Source organism: Molothrus aeneus, chromosome 7, assembly GCF_037042795.1.
Source record: "Molothrus aeneus isolate 106 chromosome 7, BPBGC_Maene_1.0, whole genome shotgun sequence".
Taxonomy (NCBI): Eukaryota; Metazoa; Chordata; class Aves; order Passeriformes; family Icteridae; genus Molothrus; species Molothrus aeneus.
The window spans coordinates 22,723,557-22,749,740 of record NC_089652.1 but is presented as its reverse complement, the minus strand read 5'-3'; the positions used below and the strand labels follow the sequence as shown (position 1 = coordinate 22,749,740).

The 26,184-nt window shown below is 43.8% G+C and overlaps 1 protein-coding gene across 1 annotated transcript in view; it reads left to right on the top strand.

Moving 5' to 3' along the window:
- Nucleotides 1-26,184, top strand: part of LOC136558686 (unconventional myosin-X-like) — an 88,857-nt gene that overhangs the window by 42,074 nt on the left and 20,599 nt on the right. The window contains exons 16-26 of the mRNA XM_066553311.1: nucleotides 1,746-1,814; nucleotides 2,688-2,770; nucleotides 4,270-4,378; nucleotides 5,070-5,150; nucleotides 6,075-6,199; nucleotides 7,014-7,128; nucleotides 12,900-13,006; nucleotides 17,272-17,577; nucleotides 21,493-21,532; nucleotides 23,078-23,869; nucleotides 25,864-25,987. Coding sequence (XP_066409408.1) covers nucleotides 1,746-1,814; nucleotides 2,688-2,770; nucleotides 4,270-4,378; nucleotides 5,070-5,150; nucleotides 6,075-6,199; nucleotides 7,014-7,128; nucleotides 12,900-13,006; nucleotides 17,272-17,577; nucleotides 21,493-21,532; nucleotides 23,078-23,869; nucleotides 25,864-25,987 — 1,951 coding nt within the window. The remainder of the gene's footprint in view (nucleotides 1-1,745; nucleotides 1,815-2,687; nucleotides 2,771-4,269; nucleotides 4,379-5,069; nucleotides 5,151-6,074; nucleotides 6,200-7,013; nucleotides 7,129-12,899; nucleotides 13,007-17,271; nucleotides 17,578-21,492; nucleotides 21,533-23,077; nucleotides 23,870-25,863; nucleotides 25,988-26,184) is intronic.

The window sequence follows — 26,184 nt, the reverse complement described above, 5'->3', positions numbered from 1 at the left end:
TATATGGGGGAAGGGTAGAGCAATGAAATGGGATCAGTGTGAAAAGAAAAACACATGAAAAAAATTTCAGTAGCACTAACAAATTATCAGCATCAGAAGCTGTCCACCTGCTAAATACTGCTAAAAGATCTTGAAGATGAAAGAGCTGAATTACAAACAGCATCATGCAACATCTTACTTAAAATTGTTTTAGTACTTTTGTCTGAGGAGGTGGGGGATTATATTAATTTTTAGAAAGTGTTGTAGGAAACTATAGGCCTATAGTTCTGATTTCACAATTGGGTAAATTCACAGAATGTAAAAGGTCAATTACCTTAATGACAGGAGGGCCTGCAAGTGAGACAGTCTCCTACAAGCACTGAGGATTTCTGCTGACTCACAGGGAAGGCTGGTCTGAGAGGGGCCTCATGAGACTGATTGTGTTGTAAAGTGAAAATGAAAATGAAAAGCAGAATAGATAAATTTCTCTTGGAAAAGAGTCCTGATTTCACCTTTGAAATGATGGTCTCTGAACTGACTGTTGCTCTTCAGGAGTGAGACCCAGACAGAGGCTGTGATGGAGTTCCATAGAAATACCAGCAAGGGGCTCAGCAGTAATAAAAATCCCCAAAAGAAGTAGTAAAAGCTCCCAGGAAACTAACAGTAAAAGTAGAAGCATTGCTTTGGAACTGTATAGTCTGTAGATCACCTTCACTTTGAACCACGTACGCCATGGGGCCCCTCCACTCGTGGAGAGCTTCTGTCAGACCTGGTAAACAGCAGGTCTGGGACAGCTTCAGTGCTACAGAAAACTGCATTGAAGGGACCTGCAGTGTGGAGACAAGACATATTGGGTGGGTGTGATGGGTGTAAAAGTCACACATGGCCTATAGAAGATTAATGGCACTAATGGAAGCCAGGCTTAAATCCAAACAGCTCTAGTTCCACACATGTAGTTGTTTGAGAGCTCTCTGTGAAAGGACACTCCAGATGCAAGAAGTCTGCATGGGTTCACTTGTGGAATGAGCAAGTATTTCAAAGAGAAATCCCTTTGGGGTTACTAGTTAGGCAGGCCTCATAGAAAGAATTAGAGTTTGAGGGAATATTAGGATGAAAGTATGATTTACTTTCCTTTCTTTGTACTCTATCCTACATAGCCAGTGCTAGAGGCAGAATACTGCTGGATAGACTGTTGGTCTAGAGCAGCATGGCTGCTCTTAATCAGTTAAAATGGTTTTCACAGAACAGAGAAAGGAAGGGGAAAATGAGAGAGGAAAAAGAGAAAGGAAAACTGAATATTGAATGTAGGGGAAGAGAGGTGCAAGGAAAGATAAAATGTAGAGGAAGACAGGAAATTGGTATGTTATTTCTTTTGATGAAGAAAAGGTGTGGAGGTGTTATGCAAAGCTGCCATCTTCCCTGCATCCTGATCCTGTGTCCTGCACCACATGGTTTGTGTGGAGCTCAGTCTCCTCAGGTGTCAGACACACAAGAATTAACATTTCATCCATGGCATGCCTCTGCAGCCTTGATTCTGCAAGCCCTTGCTCACATGAGAAATGCCTTGAAGGGCTGGATATTTCCATCTTAAATTTGAGTAACATATTTGCAATGTAGCTGCAGACAGCTGCAGCAGATGTGGTCGGGCTCTGCAAGAGCAAAGGTCCTTGCCCATCCCAGCCTTGTCATAGTCATGGCAGAGTTCCTGACTGACTTTTTATTCTTATACCAGCATTATAAGACAACTTGTTTTTTTTTCATTTCAGAGCAACCCCTACTATGTGAAGCCTCGGGTGACAGACCATCAGTTTGGCATAAGACATTATGCAGGGGAGGTAGGTGCTCATGATGTGTTTGTGAGATGCTTGGTATATTCTGGACTTGAGGTCCTCAATTCTAGATTCCAAAAACCAAGAACATCTCTGAGCTGTGTGTTTCCACACATTTGATGTCCCATACCAGAGCACAACGAGTGTGATGGCCTTAAAATAACACGTCACTCTTCAGTACTATATTCTCCAACTTGGATTTTTGAGTTTCTCAGGTAACTTTTTGTTTGGGGGATAAACTCCTTACTTCTGTTATTCATGTTACCTTTTCTTGGACATTCACAAACAAACAAAACTTAAAGGAAAAGTCACAAGGAAAATTTGACTTTTCAAGAGGAGGAAAGACTGAATACCTATTGCAGAAAGAAAAAGGTTCCTGACCCTTCAAGGTTAAACGTTGCTCTTTATTGTGAAGAGATATGAAGCAGATGAAGGTGTGTCAAGGGAGGACACCTGCACATTAAAGAAGGGCTACCCTCCTCCCAGAATAATCTGCTGAGCACTTGTGGTTGGGAAGTTGGGGCACTCGGTGGCTGTTCTCTTCACTCTCCTGAAGTGAATAGAGTACCTCACACCTTGCAGAGGATTTCCCCACAGACCTTTTCCTGCCAGGCAAATCTTTGCAGCTGTTTCACTTGGCTGTTGTTTTTTAGGGGTTTTTTTTGTGGGTTTTTTTTTTTTTTTATTGATGGCTAAAAGCCACTGTCTTGCCAGTAACTGCAGAACTCTGTAGCTCTTTGACCCCAGAAATTCAGATCTTGGCACATACCTGCAGTGTTCCTGTGTAGCTCTGCTGGAGGCCTTGTACATTGGCATGTAAATGTGGAAGGACTTCGTGATCTGTAAGGTGCTGCTCTAGTGGCTGTGTCTGTGTTGCAGGTGCTGTATGATGTGAGAGGCTTTCTGGAGAAGAACAGAGACACCTTTCGTGATGACATTTTAAACATGTTGAAAGACAGCAGGTATGCTTGTCAGGAGGCCACATCTGTTGGGCAGAACCAATTGCATTCATGTAATAAACCAGACCAAGGAAAGCAGTTGCTTTTGCCAGAGCATCAGGCATAATTCTTAATCATTCTTCTCTTTGTGCTGAAATGTCCTGATAGAAGAAAGGAGAGCTGGAGAAGTCAGATGAGGCACAGATTTAATCAGGACTCATGTTGTCCCAGTTTTAAAAAGAGCTTTAACAGCACGACAGGCATCCCTCCAGGCAATTTGGTTTTTTCCCTTTCCCCTTCCCTTTTCTTTCTTCCTCTTATCTCCCTATACCTACAATGGCAAAGCTTCCCCTGAATGAGTCAATGCTCTTTGCCATGCTGTCAGTTGCCAGCTTTTGTACAGATGCTGCTTGTTTTCCAGCCTGCTTGTAGTGGAAATCATCTGTCCTTATCCTGAGCCAGACTGAGCTGTTGCTGTGGGACTGGGCATGGACTCTAATGTTATATCCCAGAGCTGCAACATGATCTTAGAGAAATGAGCTAATTTTGATCTTGAGCAAGATCTGGGAAACAGAAGCAGGGCCTAGTAGGAGGGAAGGATTTAATACTACAGAGGATCCTACAAGTCTTTGAGCAGCAACTCTACCATGTGCCTCTTAGCACAGTCCATGTATTGCCTTTGGGCTCCAGCCCGATGAGACTGTTTCAGAACTGCATCTTCTCTGAAGCTGCTGCAGAGTGTGCAGTGAGAAGCTTTGAAACAACCTGAGGGAGCTGAGACTATGAGCTGCTCATAGTTGTCTTACTTGGACAGTAGCATCTGGGGAACATTTTACACGAGGCTTGAGGCCAGAATTGTGGTTGTTATTGTCCAGCATAATAGATGGACTCAGGCTTTTTCAACATGCCAGAAGGGAGCCATAACAATAAACTGGTACAAGCAGCTCTGAAGAACTTTGTGCAACTTTGTAAGAACCAGCACTAATGTGGTTGGTTCTCATGTGCCACTCAGGAGTGGCAAAATGGTGGAAGATTCCCTAGAACTGGAGGGCTAGCTACATGGAAGGCAGCTCTAGAACTCCTCTGGCCACAGAAGAGCTGGGCTTCCAATTTTGTGATCATGTCATGGGGGCTGATCATGATTTGGGAGGCATGACAGTCCCAGTGCAGCTGGCATATCTTCAAGGTAGTTTTGCCTGGGGACATATCCTTGCTCAAGGGAGGTGTCCTAGCCAGTGCAGAAGGGAGATTTTCCTTTGTGTAATATCCTACTTGAAAGTGTGGGAGGGGACTTCTGGCTTTGCAGCTGAGTGTGGCATACAGGGCAGCCCACAGGATCTGGGCAGCCACGTGGGAAGTATTAATTTCCTCACTGAAGTGCCAGCTGAACTGCTTCCTCTGGCACAGCAGGTATAAAAATGAGATGTTTCACAATAGGACAGGGCAGTAGCTGACAATAATAACCATCTTCTCACAGGTGGTAGGTGCCTTGCACCTTCTTTAATTCTTTTCTTCTCCCTTAGGCTGGACTTCATCTATGACCTTTTTGAAAGGGTCTGCAGTCGTTGCAGTGAAGAGACACTGAAGATGGGCACCCAGAGGCGCAGACCGACTGTCAGTTCCCAGTTCAGGGTATGATGTTTTCCAAGAGAGCAGCAGGCTTCTGGGGAGGAGCAGATGGGTAAAGCAAGGCCTGCAGCCAAGAGGAGTCATTCATCCTTGTTTTGTGTCCAGCGCTGAAAATGTGCAGGAATGTTGCAGTGCTAAAAAAAGACAGTGCCACTGCCCCAAGGATTTCTGTCTGGTGTAAAACGTGAGATGATAAGATGGAGCAGAGTGGCAGAGGAGAAGAGTACTTTGCTAAGTATATGAAGTTCTTGAGGTTCTTTGATCTTTCATATTGGTTGGGTGTTTCAGCTAAGTGTATGTGTCCTTTTAGGCCATGTTTTTACAGGTATAATGACAATTCCAATAAAACCTTATTAGGAGGATCTTGCAAGTATGAATCTCACACACTTGGATTGTCTGCAGACCTTCTGTTCATTTCACTGTTTTGTTTTCCTGTATTTAAAGTTTGAGAGACTTGTAAAACTAACTCACAAAAGCTATACAGCTCCAAGAACAAGGATAGCCACAGTCTTAAGAGCAGACTGTGTGGGTATGTTTTGGACAGGAAGGAATCTCGTGGGTTAATGAAATTTTGGTAGGCAGGGTCAAAGGACATTAGGAATGGGAGGGCTGCATGAAGACCTTATTGCATCAAATGTAGCCCCTTTCCCTTCTGTAGTGACTGATCCTTTGGGTCTCTCTTGCTGATCTTTAGGATTCTCTCCATTCCCTGATGGCCACGCTCAGTACTTCCAACCCATTTTTCATCCGCTGCATCAAACCAAATACAGAAAAGGTAAGTGTGTCCCCCAGCCATATGTGTGCATGTGACACAGCCCTGCATGGGCACGCCCTTGCACAAATGCCTAGCAGGTGCCTCAAACTGAGGGTAAGAGCAGTTCCTCCCACCTTCCCTTTTTAATTCTAGTTATCTTTCAGTTGAGAAAAAACACACCCTTGTCCTGGTAATTAGATGGAAAGACTGCATTCTGAATATGAGATTATATAGCCATTCCCACCTCTTTCAGTGCTTATGAAGCCTGGAGGATTAACCAGGCTTGTGCAGAATTCAGAGCTGTGCTAGAAGAAGCAATCACTCCTGTGTATAGTGCCTGTAGAGAAATCTGTTCTGGAATGAAGAGCTTGTGCAGTAGGCACTGTCTCCTGCAGATCCCTGGCTCTGAGGCAGTGGAAGTGGATGCATCATGAGCAAGTCACAGTGCTTAGGGACAGGCTGGCTCTTGCTTGGACTGTGAGCTGTGGCGGGAGGACATGCTGCTAACTAGATCTGAACTGAACCTTTTCTTTGCGTGTTTTGAAACCATGAATGATGTGGCAGAAGACAGACTGCTTAGGGGATTTATGCCAGAAAAGAATTCTATAGTTTGTCTCCAGTTTAACTGAAAAGAGAGACTACAAACAGAACTGAGTCAGGGTTCTGCACTCTGTATGTGTTCAGACATTGTATTTTTGCTTTCCTACCATAGTCTGACTGTGAGTGCAGTCTGCAAACTGTTTTCCTTCTTCCAGAATCAGCCCAATTCCCTTTTGTCCCTTATTCTGCACTATGCAGTGCTGTGAGGTTGCTTTCCCTTTGACCCAAACGTTCCCCTTTTTACCTGGCATGCCCAAATATGCAGGGTTGGCTTTTTACACCAGAACAGATACACAGCCTGTGACTGCCTCACTTACTTGGTTTTGATTCTGGATCCCTGTTTAGGCGCCGAACCTCTTTAATCCAGATGTGGTGCTGAATCAGCTCCGCTACTCAGGGATGCTGGAGACAGTGAAGGTTCGGAGAGCGGGTTTCCCTGTACGGCGCCTTTTCCAGGACTTCCTCAGCAGGTAATTGCTCTCACTGTATTGTATGCTGGAACAGCCCCAAAGTATTGAATTCTACATGACTGTTCCCTCTTTAACTGCTTCTTCTGGTATGGATCATCTGTGGGATGTTTTTCTAACTGTGGCCTTAATGCTCATATCATCGACTGATCTGGGAGGCCTTTTGGAGACTTGCCTTTAGGCTAAAAGTCAGAATGGAAAAATAGCCAGATGGTCTTTGGTCTTTTTTTCTTTGTCTTTTTTTTTTTTTCTTGGTAGCTTTGCCAGAGATTTGCTAGTGTGATGCTGTGAAACCCAGCTGGTCATAATATGTAAAAGGAAAATACCATGCTTAAAACCTTTAGGCAGCTGAAGAAAATTCTAATGGACAGTATAGTTGATGATTAATATTGGAAGAAGTGATTATTTCTTTTAATGAGCTACATCAAAAGGATTTTTTTAAAGTTTAAGGCTAGAAGGGACACTGAACATTGCTTCCTTTGTCTCTTGTAGCACTAAATGCCACCCCTACACTGAACAAAATAACTTGTGTCTGATGAAAGCACATGTTTCAAAAAGACAGTTGTTCTTTACTGAAAAATTCTGTTGAGTTTGTATTCTTTTACTGGGATTGCAACAATAATTGCCAGTGTGGTAGAAACAGATAAAGGTTGGGGGATGGAAATTTCCAAATTGGAAGGCAAACATGAAGAAGGAGGGTCCCAGAGGAAAAAGGACTAATGAGAGGAGGATAATTAGAGTTAAAAGATTGGGAAGAGAGAGGAAAGGGGGCAGTTACTGTCATCTGTAATCTGATGAGATTCTGTCTTGTTCTTAGGTACAAGATGCTTGTGAAGGGGCCAAGCCTCTCAGACAACAGCAAAGCTGTATGTGCAGGTTTTCTTCAGACCTATGACAGCAGCAAGAAAGAATGGCAGCTGGGTAAAACCAAGGTACTGCATCAGTGTGGGGAAGGGTATGGCTTTGCTCCAGCTGCAAGGGGACGTGATTGCATCTGGTCAGATTGCAAGGCAGTGCAGTCATGATCCTTTCAATACACTGGCCTGTGCCACTGACCTGCAGCATCTCAAATATTTCCCATATTATGCACCTAGAGACATAGCAGTTTTTTTTGATTTTATCTAAACTCCTAGTTGACCAAGCCAGATTGATTTTGTTGTGTCTGATCCAATTTAAAGATTCAAGGGGAACAAGCATGGCTCTCATTTTATGTAATTGTGATGTGTGCCATTAACTCTTGCCTCTTGTGCCAGGTATTTCACTCAGCTTGACTAACTGAAATTCTTGCCCGAGGTAGTGAACTGAATCTTGGTGTATATCTAAGCTGTGAATAGCTACATCACCAGATGTATGACAGCTTTCTGTTGGGGAAGCTCAGATGATGCTTTTGCAGCTAGCCCAGATGCTAGCATACATTTTCTGTGAAGAGGTATCCAAATGCTTCTGCCCATTTGCGTAATTCAGATCTTGCTTTGGTGAATGTTTAACACTCCTCTCTTGCCTGGAATAGTCTGGATTTTCATGCAGAAATAGATGTGAGCATTTTGAGGTATATTGCTATAGAAATCTGGGAGTGTGAAGCTGTCTCTATCACAACTTTCCACATACTCCAGTAAATTCTTCAAAGAATATTGCAAGATGGATGGTGTCCAATGCAGGCAGCATTTCTGAATAGTGGGTATGCAGTCCATATCTAGAGCAGATGGTAGCAGATGGATCAAAGCAATTTCTTGCATTTTTTTTTTGCCCTTAAGCCTTTAGAAAAGTACTTCAGAATATTTCCAGTGTCACAATAAAACCAGAAGTGATTCAGTGATTCTAGTGAACATTTAATTTGTCCAGGAGATCAGATAATGACATTTGTTGCTTTGAGCAATTATTTCTCAACAAGTGGATAGACTATAATATTTATTAAAGCAAAATCTCTCTCCTCTTCCTAGCGGACTGGTGGTAGTCCAGTTAAGAGTCTGGGCTATGAGCTCTGTGTGGCAATCAAGGAAACCACTGGCCATTATTGTGGGAAGGACATGTATTAATCTGGAGTTTGGTTGGTTTGTTTTGGTTTTTTTTTTTTTCCTCATGCCTCCACTGATGTTCCAGAAAGATTTTATCACTTAGCTGTATTTCTGGTCTGTGATTAAAGTGTTCCCCATCTTTGATTTTGGAATCAGGCGTCTCCTCACTGGTGCCTGCAAACCAGGAAGCATTTTGGTGATTCCTGTCCTTGGATAATCCACATTGCTTGGGTGACTGCCAGTCTCCCAGCATTTCAGTGTTAAAGCCTATGAGGAGAGTGTGTGTGTTGCAGACCTGTCTGGAAAGCTTAGAAAATGGTGGTTAGAGCTGGTAAACACAGAGTTTGAACTTTCTTCCTAGCATGACAAGAGCTGGAAGATTGCTGCACTACGGTAAGGGCAGCAGGATGGAGGACCAAACTCACATGCACATAACTCACCTTTTAGAGTACAAAAGGTTATAAGCTATACAGCTGAAGTCCAAAGCCCACAGCAGACTAACAACAAGCAGGAAACCCAGGATGCTTTGAGCCCCTGGAAGCTCTAGGTCCCTTTTCTCTTCAGTCCCCATTGTGCATCATGAAGGACTGAGTCCATCTGCTTGTTTTCACTCACTCCTTGACCTGCACAAGTTATTTGGAAAAAGACAATATGGGTGGTAACTGTGGCAAAGAAAATATGTGTGTGTTTTGTCAAAACTCTGGATATAGTCCAATGTATTTATTTTTTCATGATTGTGTCCTGTAAACTAAAACTTGACTGAAGAGCTGTATGTGGCATGTTGGTACACTGCAATCTCTCTGCTTGGGCGCTGGCTGCTGTGAGTCTGGATATTGTGGAAAGAAAGAAATGATTAAGACATGCAGTCTTTGTATTCCTGATGCCTGAGAAGCAAAATTCCCTGAAGCTGGGAAGCAGCTGAGCCATCTTGTTTGGCTGTAGATGTTACTTTCTATTGGGCATGGTTTGTATTAGAGATGTGTGTCCTGGTAGAGGGGAGCAGTTCTGTTTATTGAAAGAATGGATCATTCCAAGGCTGTCCTGGCATGTTCCACACTTGATGCCATGCTGAATGGCTGGCCAGCCCCTGGCTGCTTCAAGGTGCTGTCATTCCAAGGTGTATTACCCTGCCATTACATTCTTCAGATGAGTTGCTTGGCATTCTTTCCCATGCAAAGCCATTTCCTTCCTCTCTTGGAGACCACTTTGCAACTCAGCTTTGTCACAGTGCCTCCAGAAAGCCTGTCCCTAGGAAAGCAGCTGCCTTGCAGAGGTGAGGCCTTGCAGAGCAGTGGTGCTTCCTGGTAGGACCTTCCCTGCTGTCTGGATCCAGCTGCTATGCCTTGGATTACAGACTGCTTTGTCTGCATTCATGTTTCAGCTGGTGCTAGGTAACATAGGCCTGGAATACTTGGATTGATGGAGAAATGAGCCTTATTTTTCCAGAGTCTTTCAGGTAAAGGTGAAGCTACCAGCTAGGGGGAACAGAGCATAGGTCATTGTCCTGAAAAGGAAGTCCCCTGCATGGCCTTTCTGCCACTTCTGCTGCTACAGGTGCAGATCTGGGTACTCAGGTTGGTATTCTCAGAACTAATCTTGGCTTAGTCAGGAGTAGCTACTGAAAAAGGTGTGACAAGCCCATGGGGATGTAACCTAGGAAGAAGTATAAGGGGTGGGTGAAGAGCAAGGCTTATAGAAGGGGGAATACTTCCTGCAAAATGAATGGAAGGATAATTATATCCCTAGCAATTGTTTGAAGGAGGAAGGAAAAGACTCTGTGAATTAGTGCAGGGGATTGTGAAGCTTGGGAAAGGAAACAGAGGAGGAAGGGCAGGATGATCTTTGTGTTTTTCATTAAGAATAGAGCAGCTGCTGTGCTGTCAATTGTCAAATTAATGTTTATAAGAGGTATTAATGTATGCAATACAGGTTTTATATGGTGGTATGGCAGAGTTGAGGGCTTGGATGCAAACAAGCAGTGTGATCATGAAAGAGATTGTGCTAAGGTGCCTTTGCCTTCACTGGGAATGTGCAGGGATGGGGCAGCAGCTTCCATATGACCCTTTCTTCAGTGCACCTGGGCCTTCTGCCATACTTGCCATACCCACAACACAGATTTCCTACAGTGGTTTAATACAGTAACCTTTGCTGTTTGAAGGCATTAATTTCCACATTTCAACCTGCTGGTTTGCAGGGCCTGTTTGGAGGAGGTTGCTGTACACTGTTTGGCATCCAGGTCACAGTGACCCACTTCCTGCTTTCCCAGGGTTGTCCCCAAGAATCATATGATCCCACTTATGTACACATGGGTACCCAAAGAGTTACATTTGTGTCTGCTGATCTCTGTGACACCTTAGCATGTTCACTGTCCCACTGATGGTGCATGCAGGCTTTGAGGTTATGTGAGGAACAGCGTGGTGATGCACTGTGGTTTAAAACCTGGCCAGTGTCTAGTACCAGCAGAATGTGATAGATGTAACCTTGTAAAAATCCGTGTAATACAACATAGCCTTGTATGTTTTGTTCAATCATTTTTTTCTCAAATGAAAACAATCCTATGTTTTCAGAAAATGACTATGAATAATGACAAAGAAACAGCCACTTTCTAGTTTATTTCTGCAAGGTATCAAAAAAACTTCTGGACTTGAAATGCATGTTATTCTTCCTTGTCATCTCATGGAGTCTAAACAACCTCCAAAACTTCAAAATGCCAAAAGTTTATAACTAGATATTGCTGTTTTTTTGAGATTAACCTCTCACTCCAGCATATATAGATCCTGTAATCCTATAGGATTAGGGTTGAGTCTCATGGATCTCTGCATGCCCTGAAGTTCCTCCCCCACCCCAAACTGGTCTGGCTCAGCAAAGACTGTGCTTGCTAGGGAAATACTGATGGTCTGAGTATTTTTACAACTTGATGAAGATAATGGACCGAGACAGTGTTTTGCTGGTTGCATTCTTGAAATGGGTGACTGCTGCTTGGGTCTGGAATGTAATGGAAAGAGCAATCCCTGCCTCAAAGAAATCTTTAAAAGATTGTTGAGTTGACAGAGGGAGTGTATGTACAACTTGCAGGGAAGGATGCCAGCTTCATGGTTGGCAGTACCTTGATAATGAAGCTTCTTTTCAGGCTACCCATGGTTATTTAGTCATTGCAAAACAGCTCATTTCTTAATGGAAGCTGCTCCCCAGGAGAAATTCAAGTGCAGGAAAGCCACTGGCTATGGGTACTAACTCAGGGAGAGGTGTCAGTACACAATGGTAATTGCAGGGGGAAGGAAGAGCCTTAAGGGATGAGGCCAAAAGCAGTGATGGAGGAGAAGGTATAGAGGGACATAGAGGGGAGATAAGTGAGAAAGAGGGCAATTGGTGCAGGGCACTGGACTAAATGACTGTTCAAATCTTTGGCCTCTCAGCACAACCACATGAATCCAGTACATTTGTAAGGAGTTTCTACTGATTAATGTGGTTCTGAGTTCTGCAGACTGATGAATATCAGCTCACATTCTGTGTATATGAGAGTGCTTTAACAAGTGGGGCTGCACTTCCCTAGTGTAGCCTGTTCTGCTGCTGGCCCTGCAGGGATTTATTCAATGCCAGGCAGCAGGTCACACGAGCATGGCCATATGGCACTTGCTGCTGTGACTGCAGCTTGTATGGACATGTCTCACCAGCTTATTCTAGTCTGGGTACTGCTAGCAGTGTACCCACAGCACCGTGGAGCTCCCTGCAGGCTGCAGTCCGTCTCAAAAAGCAGCACATTTATTTCAGGAATTTCTGCTGAATCCTGTGCTAACCTAATGCAAGCCAGCTGATTTAACATTGCTTAGACATGTCAGCACAATTCCTGTAAACATGGCCTTATCTTGCTCGTATCTCAGTTCTTTTGTCTTTAACGTAGCACCTGCATTTTTCACAAGCATTTAGCACCGAGCAGAAGTTGTAAATACAGGCGGTGAAAGATGCTTGAGAATTAAAATACTGGACACTGGGGTGCAACCAGTAATACTTGGAGAGTTCTGTGGTCAGAGCTCAGTTGCCCCTAGTCATGCTCCACTGTGGAACCTCTTCAGCACGGAAGCATCTCACCCCAGAGTGTCTGGAGGTCGGTGGAGGGCTTCAGCACCGGTGGGCGTGAGAGTAAGCTTTCTGTCTCGACTGGGCTTTTGGCTTTTCGCCTGCCTTCCATTAAGATTCCTGTAAAAGTTACTTCCTGGAGTCTAGAAATCGAGAAGTTCCTCCCTTTCCTTGAAACGCGGAGGAGTTTCTTCGCAAAATATTTAATCACCCAAGCAGGTCCCAGTGCCTGCTGCAGGGAGGTACCGGATTGCGCCGGGAAAGCTGTCAGCTGGGAAAGAGTTAAGCACAGGCGCAAACTTGGGCTCTCCTCCTCCCTCCTCTTTCCCTCCTTCCTCTGCTCCCTCCCTCTCTCTCTTTTAAGTCTTGACCACCGAGTGAGGGCGGCGGGGGTTGGGCTCGGAGTTTGGCTCCCGCCGCTGCAGAACTTTTCCCGGCGCTCGCAGTGCGGGCGCCCGGGGCAGCGCGGGGGCGGCGGCAGCGGCAGCGCAGCCGCCCGGGCACGGAGCGCTCTCCGCGCCGCTCACCCGGGGATGAAACCGCCCGGCTCTCCCGGGGACTGACTTCTTTCCTCTCTTTGTGTTTACTGAAACTCCTCCCCGTGGCGTCAGGTTTTCCTGAAGGAAGCTCTTGAGCAGAAGCTGGAGAAGGATCGGGAAGAGGAGTTGAGGAAAGCAGCTATAGTCATCCGGGCCCACGTCTTGGGCTACATGGCAAGGTCAGTGCTGGGGGCTGCCCCACCATCCCTGTGCTTGCGTGCCTGGGTTGCCCCGACACCCTGCTTTGCTCTCCAGTCCCCTAGCATCCGTCCCGTCTTCCCCTCCTGTGTTCTAAGGGAGAGTTGCAGAATCTGCCCTCCCTGCCAGCATCAGCTCTGCTGAAACCTTCCTGCACCTTTGGCACCTCTTTTTCAGTTATGTGCACGTTTGCACCTTCCCTCGACGCTACTCAGCAGGCTTCCCGTGGACTTTTGTACCCATTGCTTGCCTGTGATGACACCTTTTCCTTGCCTTCAGGGCTCTCCTAGCTGGGCCCCACCTACGCTTTGGGTCCCCTCCTTTCCCTTGTGCCTGTCAACTCTGCTTTCTGCTCCCCCTGCCAATTGCTCCTTCCTCACTTGCAGTTCTGCCTTTGCTCACCCTCTTTCCTCGCCCTGCCTGTTTGCCTTGTGATCTCCCCCTCCTTTTAATTAACTGTTCAGAATTGGTTTTTGGCCAGCTCTGCAACAGTAATCTCCTCTTGCCTCTCCCTTTTGCACCTGACCAGTGAAGGTTTGGGAGAACCAACTGCAGACAAACGGCCCCTCCTCTGCCCTCGAAGTCAGTGCAACAGCTGACTCCTTAATGGCTGTGGTATGCACACTTAATCCCAGTAAGATGCTCTTTCCTGGCTGGTCTTTGCTCCAGACACCTGTCAGTCAGGGTTGTGAGGAGGTGAAATCCCTGGCTAGCAGAACTGTTTCAGCAGGCACTCTTCTTAGAGCTCCAGTTACACCAGGTAGCTCATTTTTCATTGGGAAATGTGTGCAAGGGTTGTACCCTGCCTTGCCATTGTGGAATATCAGCAAAATACACATTTGGTCTCTGGGGCTTTTTATTCATTTATTTATTTCCCTCTAGGAAGACAAATGAGCTCGCTCTATTGTTGGTGCATGAGATTGCAAGTTCTTCATGTCAGGGCCTCTTCTCTCTTTTACTTTTTGTCTAGCGTTTGGAGAGAGGGGTAGGGATTAGCACAGGAAAATTGATTTGCTGGAAACACCACTGCAGGCATACTGGATTACTGCTTTTCTGAAATCCTGGTGAGGAAGCTGCTGTCCTGCAGCGCTGTGATGGAGACTGTGTGGCAGCAGTGTTCCTCTTGGTTAGAAATCTTGTGGTCCTTCAGCCTCCACACTTCTGAATTCCTCATCCCACATGTTGCTGTTATGAGTCTCATCCTTAAGGACGAGCTGTGCTTCTGCAGCCAGACTGTAAATCTTCACAAGCAGCTGGAGGTAACTGGACTTCACAGGGGAGGAGAGTAAAGAAGAGCTGGAAAGGGGGTCTGTAAAACTTTCTGTGAAGAGAGTTCCAGTTGCACTGCACCTGGATTGAAAAAAGTCCCGCAGGCAGGAGTTCATCTGGGCAAGTGCTGAATGGTCTGTGCAGAGTTGGGCAGGAATACCAGTATGTGTTGCCTTAAGCTTGTACCATTTCTGTTAGTTTTGCAAGTATAAGTGTATTTAAATTCATTTGGTCTCATGCAAAGTAGACTGGCAAACAAGGGATTTTACTGGTTTCTCCCCCTTTGTGAACTTGTTCTGAGCCTGGAGAACCAGATTTTCTTTGCTCTCATTCCCTGCAGCCTATGCAGCTTAGTGTCTCTGATCACTAAAATGTGAGACAAGAAAATCAAGCCCACTGAAAGGACCCCATTCTTACGTAGCTAATCTGGAAACTCTGAGATGCAGGTGATAGCTTCACCAGCTAAAAACCACATAGTACAGGATCCATGTGTGAACTTGGCTGTGCCCCTGGTTTCTTCAGGACTGCTCTTCATGGGAAGAAGACAGTAGCAAATTGCTCTGTAACCCTGTGATCTCTAGTCCTTGGAGGCATAACTGCTAACTACAGCTCATTGACAGAATAATTAAGTAAATTTCAAATACAGCATTGGAGTCTTGCAGCCAGCCTGCCCTCTCTGGTGTGCTGCATGGTCAGGAGATCTCCCAGCCCGTTCGCTTGGTCTGCAGGTTGAACTTCTTTGGCCAATGCAGAAGGGTGAGTGGAAGCTTGAACAAGGGGAATGAGATTTGCAGCCTGTGAGCAGCAATTCCAGCTGAAGGGCATCTGCAAGCTTGGCTGTGGTCATGAGGAATGAGGGGGCACTTCAGCTTGGCAGATTAGCAGGCAGTGCTGGCCTGGAGCTGGGCAGGGCTTGGCACATGTTGCACTTGAGAGAGTTTCTGGCAGATGCATTTTGTAAAAGTCAGAGCACCCTTTTTGATGCACTTAGTCTGCCTTGGCAGAGAGTGCATGTGCAGCTGTTCACACCCCATGTGCAGGGCACAGGGTGGACAGGAGTGGGGATGAGGGGACTGCAGCCCAGTAGTAATTAACCTAAAACCTCCTACTGCTTACCACCTCTTGCTTTTCCTTTTCTTTTCTCTGTGCTTCCTCCTTTTGACTTAATACTTATGGAAAAGAGCATGACCTCTGCACACTACATCTATTAGCATCCCTCTCCTGATTTTCTTGACTGGGCTGATGGATCTGATGTGCAGGGAGGTGGCAAGCTGTCAGCATAGGTCCCTGTTGCCATTTGAAGGGAATTTCCTTGCCAGGAGAGGGATTTTAAGGTGTGTCTTTTCCTCAGGGTGTTGCAGAAGATCTGTGGGAAGTTTGTGTGAGAATACCATGCTTTTTCCACTGTGCTTTCTAGGACTGCAAGACCTCAAGGATTACTGTAGCCTTCTGGCCCAAGATCCTGTGCAACAGCCCCAGAGAATTTCTCTCTGCACATTTTGTTTGGATTAGAAAAGTTTTTCATTTGACTAGTACCAATGGTTGTTTCCCCAGTGCAAGATACTAAGGCATCCAAATATATTACATTACTTTAAAAAATGTCTGCTTATTTTCAGCCTTAATAGATGTCAGCTTCAGGTTGGTTAAATCTTATGGCCCCTGTTGGAAAAATAGAAATGAGGATACTTTAACTGGGGTAAAGCCTTTAGGCTTTTCTGTTTCTTAAGGTCCTGCATGGAGCAATTGCTCTCATTCTGTAAGCCTGAATTTCTGGTTCCAGTCCTGCTTCCTCAAAAATCACTTGAGGGTCTGACATTGTTCTTGAAATGGGGGTGCTAGCACAGAGCACAGAATAAAAGCAGTATTCTATACAACAGTATTTCTGCTTACAAGAATAAGAATCTGAGTAGTATTTTTTTCTATAGCATTGTGGTGGGAGTTTGCCTTTGTGTGATGACCTAGGGCCCAAAAATCCAGTTTTGACTTGCTGCGTCCCAACATAGTCCCACATCAGTTGTGTTTGGCCTTTGATTCTTCAATACAAAACCTTATGATTGGCTCTTTTGGATTGTTTAATGTTTGCTTGAATCTAGTTTACAAATTCATCCAGATTACTGTGTAATGCTAACTCCTGTTATTTGCCCAGTTTATGTATCATGTACAAACTTCTACCAGGAACTTTTTTCATGTCCTTGATAAAGGTAGTCTTTAATGCAGAGGCAAAACCTGGCTTTTCTACAACATTACTAGACTACAGAAATACTAAATGATGATTGTTGTGTTTTGGGGCCCTATCATGTTCTTAAAAGTGCTGTAGAGTTGATTTTGATGTCATTGATGATCCTTGTGGGTCTCTTGCAACTCAAGATATTCTGTGATTCTTGTTTAGGCAAAATGTTGTGCAATACATTTGTTTATGTGAACTTGTTATGATGTTTGATTCAGCCATCAGTATTGTAGTATCAGTGTGTTTTCTCCCAGACAATGTGAAATTAATGTCACCAAATCTATTTTTGCACTGTTTTTGCCTTTCCTGGAGTAATTTGCTTTTGGCCACTTAAGAGATGGACCAATATTTGCTCTCATATAGTAAGGGCATTTGCATGTTTCTATTATAATAAATCCATACTTAGTGATTATGCCCACTGCACAGTGAATGTGTTTATGTGCAATGCAAGGAGACTTTGGGCCAGAGGACCTTCCCTTTCCATGGCCAAATACCTCTCCCTCTTTGTCTGAGAGTCTTCACAAAAGTAGGTGCCCATTGAAACAAACTATTGGTAGATTAGGAGGGAGAACAGTGAGGTGAATATGATTTACAGGTAGTGAGTGGCAGGAGAGGAACAGAAATCATGTCACTTCTGACCTGTGTTTTTCGAAAAGGACTTTCCTGTGGATGTGGTCAGTGTGCAAGGGCATGAGGAATGCAGAGCACGTATGACTTAGCGATGCATTAAGTGTGTGGTTCTGTTTTCAGGAAGAAGTATCAGAAAGTGCTATCCAGTGTTGTAATAATCCAAAAGAACTACCGAGCATACTTCTGGAAGAAGAGCCTGCAGCGCCTGAAGGCCTCTGCAGTGACCCTGCAGAAGCACTGGCGTGGCCGCCTGGCTCGCAGCCTCTACCAGCACCTGCTGCAGCAGGAGCTGCGGCGCCGGCAGGAAGCCGAGGAGAGAAGGAGGCAGGAGGAGGAAGAGCAGATCAGAAGAGAGGAAGAGGAAAGACAATGGCAAGAAGAGGAGGAGCGTAGGAGGAAACAGGAAGAGGAAGAGGTGAAGGAAAGGTACAGGATGGTATCTTGCATTCTGTCTTGGGTTTCGGCAGTTTAAAGGGGAACATTCTAGAATGGGTTCTCACCCTTTGTTTTAACCAGTCCCAATACCACCAATAAAGAATGAATACAAGTAGCTATAAGCAAAAAAATAAGTTTACTAACAAGTGAAGCTGCAACAGGCAAAAACCAACAGTAAATAATCACTATATACAAAATTGCTAAATCTCACAAACTCCCTGAGAACAATCTGAAACCCAAAATGGTGGAAATCCCTCTTTCCAAGATGGCACCCACCACATGCCATGGTGCACAGGGAGTCAAAGGGAAAATGGCATCAGAGCCTCCCACTCAAGATGACAGCCTTTGCAGGTGACCACGCTGTTGGGAGACAAAGGGGAAGGATGGCAGGAATCCCTTATGGGAATGAAGGAACTTACCTGGCAGTTCTTGCAGCAAATGGGAAGTGCTGCAGTCTGTAGGGTCAGCACTGCTGCTTGCTGCACTTGCTGGACTCTGCTGGGTTTATTATATATAAATTTCAATATATAATGGTGTGGTAGTTTGCTTTTCAGGAGTAGTTCTCCTAGGCTTTTGTTATGTACTTTCCCAAAGGGGGATCTCATCAGACTGTGTGGCAAGCATCAGAAAATTCTAAGGTTAGAAGCACTCACCTTGAATCCAGTGTGCAGTTTTGGGCACCAGAATATAAAAAGCATTAAACTAGAGAGTGTCCAAAGCAGGACAGTGACGATGGTGAATGTCTGGAGAGGAAGCTGTATGAGGACTGACTGAGGTCACTTGAGGAGGCTGAGGGAAGACCTCATTGTGGTCTTCAACATCCTCATGAGGGGAAGAGGAGGAGTAGGCTCTGATCTCTTGACTCTCATGCCCAGTGACAGGACTCAGGGAAATGTCAGGAAGCTGAGTTAGGGAAGATTCAGGTTCAATACCAGGAAAAGGTTTCTCACCCAGAGGGTTGTCAGTATTGGAACAGATTCCCCAAAGAAGTGCCCACAGCACCAAGCCCAACAGAGTTCAGGAAGCATTTGGACAATGCTCTCAGGCCCATGGTGTGACTCTTGGAGTGTCCTGCACAGGACCAGGAGTTGGACTCATTGATCCTGATGGGTCACTTCCAACTCAGCATTTGTTTCTCTAATAGAAGGAAGGACCTATCTAGTTTATTGGCTATGGAGTGTTTTTGCCCTTCAGTTCCCAGAGCATGAGAAATGTGTTCAACCCAGCATCATGGCAGAGAAGTGTCAACGTTTCTAGGAGTCAGGCAAACTCATTTTATTTTCATTTTCTAATTAATGTTAAATGGCACCTGAGTGAGTAGCCAGGACGGTACTAGCAGACCAATGTGTCTAACTTCTGAACATCCATTTGACCTAAAAAATGAGGTGGAAGTCCACTGAGAACAAGCAAAAAGCAACACAAATGTAGAGACAAAGTCAGAAGGACCTAGGCATGATTTGAGCTGTAGTGAACCAGAAGTTGGCATGCAGTTATTGTACATACAGTTTTAGCAGAGGGGAGACACGGAACAATTTGGTCTAACATTCAACAGGAAGAAAAATAATAATGTTGAGAGAAATGAGGTATTTGATGCTATTTTTATCTTCCCCAAAAGTTTAACTGTTGGATATTAAATACGATTAGGAAGAATGTGCAAGAATTCAGAACATGTCATGGAAATAAAAGTTAGAAAATGCTCAGATAAATCAAATTACAAATTATAAAGAAGGTATGGGGATTTGGTGAAAGTAATGTTTGGATACTTCAAGAACTAGGTAAAGCAGTTTAAAACAATAGCTATTCTCTTTCTTCTTCTTTGTGGATAGTAATGTGGATAGTAATTTTTCCATAAAAATGGAAAATACCAAACAATTATGACCCCCTTTTAAAATGGGAAAAGGAAGATATATAAATAAGGGAAATGTGGATCAGTCAGCCTGACCTCAGTTTCAGGAAAATACTGAAACAAACAATCAAACAGTTGTAAATGCTTGATAAAGGAATTAAGCCAATGTGGATTTCTGAGAACAGTGTTAGAGTTACCTGTTTCCTTCTGTGGTGTCTTATGGCATGTCTTGTGGACAGGGAAAAGCCATGGAGGATAGGTAACTTGACTTTGGGTAGATAAAAGCTTGGTAAGGGCTTTGAAATGTTATGCCAATACTCTAAGATGCTTGAAGAAATTTGCTTTGGGAAAAAGTATGTGAAGCAAGATTAGGATTTGTATTTTTTCTGCATTTAATTAATAAACAATAGTAGCTTTTTGTTAAATAAAAGAGAACTCTTGAATGGGATTTTTCCATGATCTCTGCTGGATATGGTCCTTGTGCAATGTTTTCATAAGAACTTGGATAAGGAAATATGAATATCCTTATTAAATTTGCAGATAAAACCATCTGCTGAGGGGCTGTAGGCTTATAGCCTAGGATTACAGTTCAGATAATTTTGGCAAGTTAAAGGATCTGAAAAACAGGATAACTTTGGGTACAGACATATGCAGATTTACAGTCAGGAATAATCAAATGCACAGGGAGCGGAGGAGGAATGCTTACTTCAACAGCAGGAGGAAGGTCTGGAGGCTAAGTTGAGTGTGTCACCAGTGTCATGCTGTGTGAGAGGGGAAAGCAAATGATCTCTATAAACAGAATTGTTTCTGTAGGATGGGGTGATGCTTCAATACCCTTCAGTTGGAGTACTGTCCCTAGTTTTGGGTATCACATTTCAGGAAGAGTGTAGATCAGTTGATGATGACTAGAAAGCAGGAAGAAATACCAAAGGTTTAAAAACTGGGAGCAACAGTTGCAGGAATTTTTATGTAGATCATAGGTGGCACTCCTAATGTGTTTTAAAATGGTTGTGATGGTGTTGCTTTTGAGCTGTCTTGTAATTTAAGGCAGTTGTTTTACTCATGATTACTGCTAGGAATCTTTCAGTGAGTAGAGTTGGAACCATCTGGATCTCACTTATGTCAGCTTTCATTTACAAATATTTCCTGGATTTTTTTTTTTTTTTGAGAGTGTGAGCACAAGAGTGAGAGCTTTAAGGACTTTGTGACTTACAGCTGCAGTTTAGAATTTGTCTGGGAAAATCTGCAGGGCCTGGGAAAAAAATACCATTGCCCTTCTGTTCTCCCTGGGATTGAATTATAGGTTTGAAAGTCACCACTGGCAGTGGTCACTTTCTTCCATCCAGCAGCATCCTATTCCTGCTCCCTAAGCATGACCCTGGCATTTGTCTGTCTGCTGGTTCAGTTGTTTGTAGCATTCTTGCTCTGGAGAAACTGGCCATAGTGATAGCTTTGCTATGGAGTGTAATCTTTTTGAACTGGGTAGACCTGCAACACTGTGGGATAGTTTTTTTTCCTCTGCTCACGTTTACTAACAAACTCTGACTCTTACAGTCTTCACTAACTGGATTTTGCATGCCACTGAGAAGTTATGTGAGTTGGGGCTTTAATACAGTAAAAGCAAAACAAAACACAAATTCAGTGCTGGTATTGCAATAATTCTATTTTTAAAAAATGAACAGTTTCCTGATATCTGTCAATTACACAGCCTCAATATGCACAGATTTATTGTACTTCAGAAGATTCTGTTTACATTTATCATGAGTCTGATTTGTCTTTCTGTCACTGTTTCCAATGTCCTTCCTGGTGTGTTCCAACTAATCTAATTTCCTAATTGATCTGAAAGTTAAGTGCATGGGGAAAATCTGTTACATCCACAAAGGTCATGCCAACCACAGAGAATTGGATTTTTACTAAATTGCAAAAGCTTTTAAATCAGTCTTACAGCAAGTACCTCATTTTAACCTTATCCATGGAGGGATGATGTGTCCATGTAATTCTGAAAACCTCATGTAGGAGAACTAGGTCTGTCTCTGACTGTTATGTTTTGTTTTTGACAGAGAAAAGGAGCAACTGAATGCGCTATTGCAGGTGGCCCAGGTAAGTTTAAAAGTTGTTCTTTTCACATGGTTTCTTGTGAATATCTGTGAAATGCCCTTCATTGCCTCTGCTTTGCCTGGATACTGATACTGTTGTGGCAGCATCAGTATTATGACAACACTATTTAAAAAATGGGCTTTGTTCACGCAAAACCTGCAGGCAAAGGTGCACAGAGTTAACAAGGTAGGGCTTTTTTCAAGGCTCTTGTATGAGCCTGCACTGGTTCTATTTGAAAATTTCCATATTGAACATGCAGCATCCTATTTTTATCTCTACTGCTTGAGCTTGTTAGATAACCTTGTGATGTGCTACACTGTGACACAGTCTGTTTCGCTGGATTGTTGCCTGTAACAGCCGAAATAAGAGTGCAGCCAACTGCTGCCATGGCTAAAATAAACCCCTTGTAACTGATCTAATTGTTGGTACTTGACATACCAAAGAGCAGACCACCTACCCTGAGGTGTGTGAAAATGGCTGTGTATTTCATTGGTTTTTTCCCATACCACTTGTTCCCCAGTTTCAGGCCATCTTTGTTCAGGAGAGGTTGGAAGCATAGAAATGCATTCATCCACAAGTAAGAGTCAAGTAGAGAACCAGCAACTAGGTAAATAAAGAAAACAAGGATTAAGGCTTAAATAAGTGAATATATTGACTGCATTGTCATAAGTCCTATCAGGAAGTACAAGAAATCCTATTGGAATTTATTTTTACTTTTTCTCATGTGTGTATCTGTTCTCTGATGTGTATGTTTTCAACATCCTCTGTGGAGGGGAGGATGGCTTTATCCAAAACATCAGTGAAAGTTACCAGAATCTTCCATCTTCCAATTATCATGTATCTGATAGAAATTTCCTGTTACTTCAGTGTGGAAAAGATAGAGTAAGACAGAGTCTTCAGCAGTCAGCCATCAGCCATCTAGTGATGGTAAAGAATGCAGAGAAATTCTGGGTGGAGTTTTGTTGGGCTGTGGTTGGAGTGGATACAGTCCTGCTTCATGCAAATAGCCCTTCCAGCCCCAGATTCTGATGGTCAGATCCTCATTTCAGGAAACAATGAAATTTCCAGACCTCTTAATGAATTTCTGGGAGATCTTCAGCTCTTAAGTAGTCTATACATGTATTCATATATAGTTGCTTTCTCCTATATGTGTGTGAGTTGAAAAAGAGAGAACAGACTTTGAGGCTGCTTTTATTCGAATTGAAGTGTACAGTGACCAACAGATAGAGAGGCTTTTCTAAAAATTCACTGAACCCAGTGAGCTTCTTTGTATGATTCATAATGGAGGTAGATTGCTGGGAAAAATGAGGTACCTATGTGCAGTTTTGGGCACCAGAATATAAAAAACATTAAACTAGAGAGTGTCCAAACTAGAGAGTGTTCTACCTTTAGCTTTTATACCATGAATGATTGCAGGATGCTTGGAGTCATCTTTCTGCAGATGGTAAGTATAAGGCAAGCACAGGAGACAGAAAGAATGAAGGGTCCAGGCAAGGAACACAGACAGGTTGAAGAAAGTGCTTTAACACTGTTCTAAATTCTTTTAAGGTGGAAACAGTAAACACTGAGGAGGTGGATATTCCCCTGCAAGAAGAAGAGAGACGTCAGATGGAGGAGATCTTAAGACTGGAGAAGGAGATTGAAAAGTTGCAGCAACAGAAAGAGGATCACATGTCTGTCATCTCTGAAGACACCAGGAATGAAATCTGTCGGCAGCGAGAAGAAGAGATACAGAGGTTGGAAAAAGAGGCATCAAGGGTTGCCCAGGAATTCTTGGAGCTGCTGGATTTTGGCAATCTGGATGAAAGTGTGCAGAACTTAGAGCGCTCACTTTCTAGTGAGGGGACACTCAACATTGACTGCAGCCTGGTGGCACCTCTGGCTGAAGAAGAGGTGGATGAGGGTTTTCATGCCGATGATGAAGGATGCCCAACTTCCAGTTTGGTGGTCTCAAATCAGCATGGCACGAGAAATAGTGGTAACTACTCAAAGGAAGTTGCAAACACAAGCCTTTTGCTTCTCCAGAGGGAAGTGGGAGAGGTTGCCCCTGCTCCAGGGCTGCCTGTGGAAAGAACCACTAGTCCCAAGGAGCAGAGAGCCCTGTCTGACCCAGCAGAAAGCGTTTACAGCAGTGTCTCTGATACACAGAGGAGTAACAGTGGAGAGGCAGGAGAGCCCATTTACACCTCCCCCCCTGATGTGGAGTCTGACTATGACCATGAGGAGTTTGATGGCTATGGAGATGCAGGTAACGCCTCAGCTGAGCCTCTGAATGATGAGGAGGGTCTGAGACACTCCCATGGTACCAGCCTGGACTCCAACCGTGGCAGCCTGGACTCGGTGAGAATCTCTCCCTTCACCCTTCTGGACATTAGTGCGACTTTGTTGATGTTTATAATATCTTTGTCTTCTTACTGTATGCCTGCTCACTCTGGGTGTAGTTACTGATATGTAACTCTCTCTTATATCAATAATCAGCTTGAAAAAAAGGGAAGAGTCATAGATAGGCTGAAGGCCAGAGGGCTTGTGATTGTCTGGTGTCTGCTGGCACACAAGCTAGTACATGTGTACCTATTTTAGATTGTTTCCATTGCCATATATTATTGTAACACCCTTTAGGAGAAAGGAAAGCAAACAACTGGTATTTTGTAGGTGTATATTCTACCTTAGAGAGATTTCACAGAAAGGACATTGCACATTCCAGTGTGCAATGACAAGAGGAGATGGGAAAGGCTGGGAAAGGCTGATATGTCTCCATCACTAAAACTTCTCTTGTTCTAAGTCTGTTCAGAGTCAAGGGTTTATTTTCAGCTGCTGTGTACAAGTTAAGCTATTCTAAAGCTGGAAGAAATTACTGTGCTGATTGGGCTGGGTCCCAATGCACACAGCCAGGATCACTGAACCTTTTCATTTCTGCTGCAGGGACAATGACAGGGTGGTGAAGCTGGGCTATTGGCCTCGCACTTCAGCACCTCAGCCGAGATCCCGCACTGGGTCTGGACCTCCTGAGTGCTCTCAGGCCAGCAGCTTAATAATGCAGTGATAAATCCCCTTACAGGACCAGGATGTCAAGGCCCACAGAAGATAGTGAGGAGTTCAGGTGTGAAGCCAATGACAGCCACAAAAATATTTCTAATAAATGATATCCCTGAGAAGAGATGCTTGAACTACAAAATATCTTTTTTTTTTAGGAACTCAAATTTACTTCCTTCAGTGTGTTTTCTCAATGACAGATTGTGACCTTTCTTTAAAAAGTTGCATGGTTGTCTTGTTTGCATTTCCCTAATGTCAGCTGCCAGCCATCCGAATTTTTTATGTGATCTGCTTGAGTAAAGGTACCTTCTCTGTGGGCAGGTACTCACAGATCACTGTCAGGTAATCTTCAAATCATGAATCATTCTGTCACAGTTTAGGCTGGTTCCTACCATTAAAATGCAAATAGAAGTGAGGGTGGGCTCATTGGTGAGTAAGACTAATGAAAAAAACAGTTGATATTTTGTCATAGTGTGAGCCACAGGAAGTGATAACCGCAGCTGAGTCAAGATCCCATCAGTAGCTGCTGTTTGAATGCTACCTGGTTTTTGAAACTTAATGCCAAGGGAGGGAATGAATGAGTGGACCAGGGATGAGACAAAAGGGTCACAGAGAGAAGACAGAAGGGAACTCAAAAGAAGCAACATGCATTTGAGGAAGGAAAAGGTCTAAGGAACTGCCTTCATTAGTATTAAATTAATAAAGCAAATCAAAGGAAATTGTATTTTAGGTAAAGGAAATTATTTTGTGCGTGAAATACTTTCTTATGGCTGAGGGCCTTTATCTAGTTGGAGAACAGAGATGAGTAAATTCAGTACTATTATGTCAGTAATTCAGATTGATGTTTTTAGGGTTCAGTTTTCCTGGACTGTGCTTTTTTTCTTAACCCAAAACAAGTAATTTCCTTGCTGGGGTTAAATCACTGTTCCATCTTGTCTGGCATTGTGGCCAGAAAAATCAGAAAACTTCTCCAAAATGAAAAATTCTCTCTTAATCCCATCAAATTAGATTATGCAAGGTGGGTAGTGCCTTGAAACAGGGAGTTTTGTTACTGCAGGGAACTGGAGCTTTCTAGGCATGTCCACTTCTCTCCTTTCAGGTATGAAAATTCCATGCTCTTGCTTTAGGCATTAATGGATAAGCTGTCAAGCCTCTGCTTTTACCGTAGTGCTTTTTTTGCAAAGGGACTGTGTGTAGTTTTGCACCTTTCGATCATGTGACTTCTCTAACCCTGTTAACTGCTCCAGTCCTCCTGCGACCAGGAGAACCCAAGTAGCCTATAGCTCTTCTTCTTTCTTTAGTTTCTGGAGAGTGAGGAGGAAGTGGATGTTTACATTGATACAGATGAAGAGTTTTGTAATGGACGAATCACTATCTTCAATGGTTCAGGTCCGCCCTATTTTCACAGTTACCTCTACATGAAAGGTAAGTGGATTTTGCCAGAACCATGGATAGATGGGATCCAGGAAACCTGCTTTCCTCTTCTGTTTGTCCAGAATAATCATTTTTATTTGCTCTTAGTTCTCAGTTTATTCTTCTTTTTTTATTCTTCTTATTTAAAAAAGCAAATAAAGAGAGAGCTGGATGTCAGGGATATCTTTGCCACTGAGACTTCATTGTGC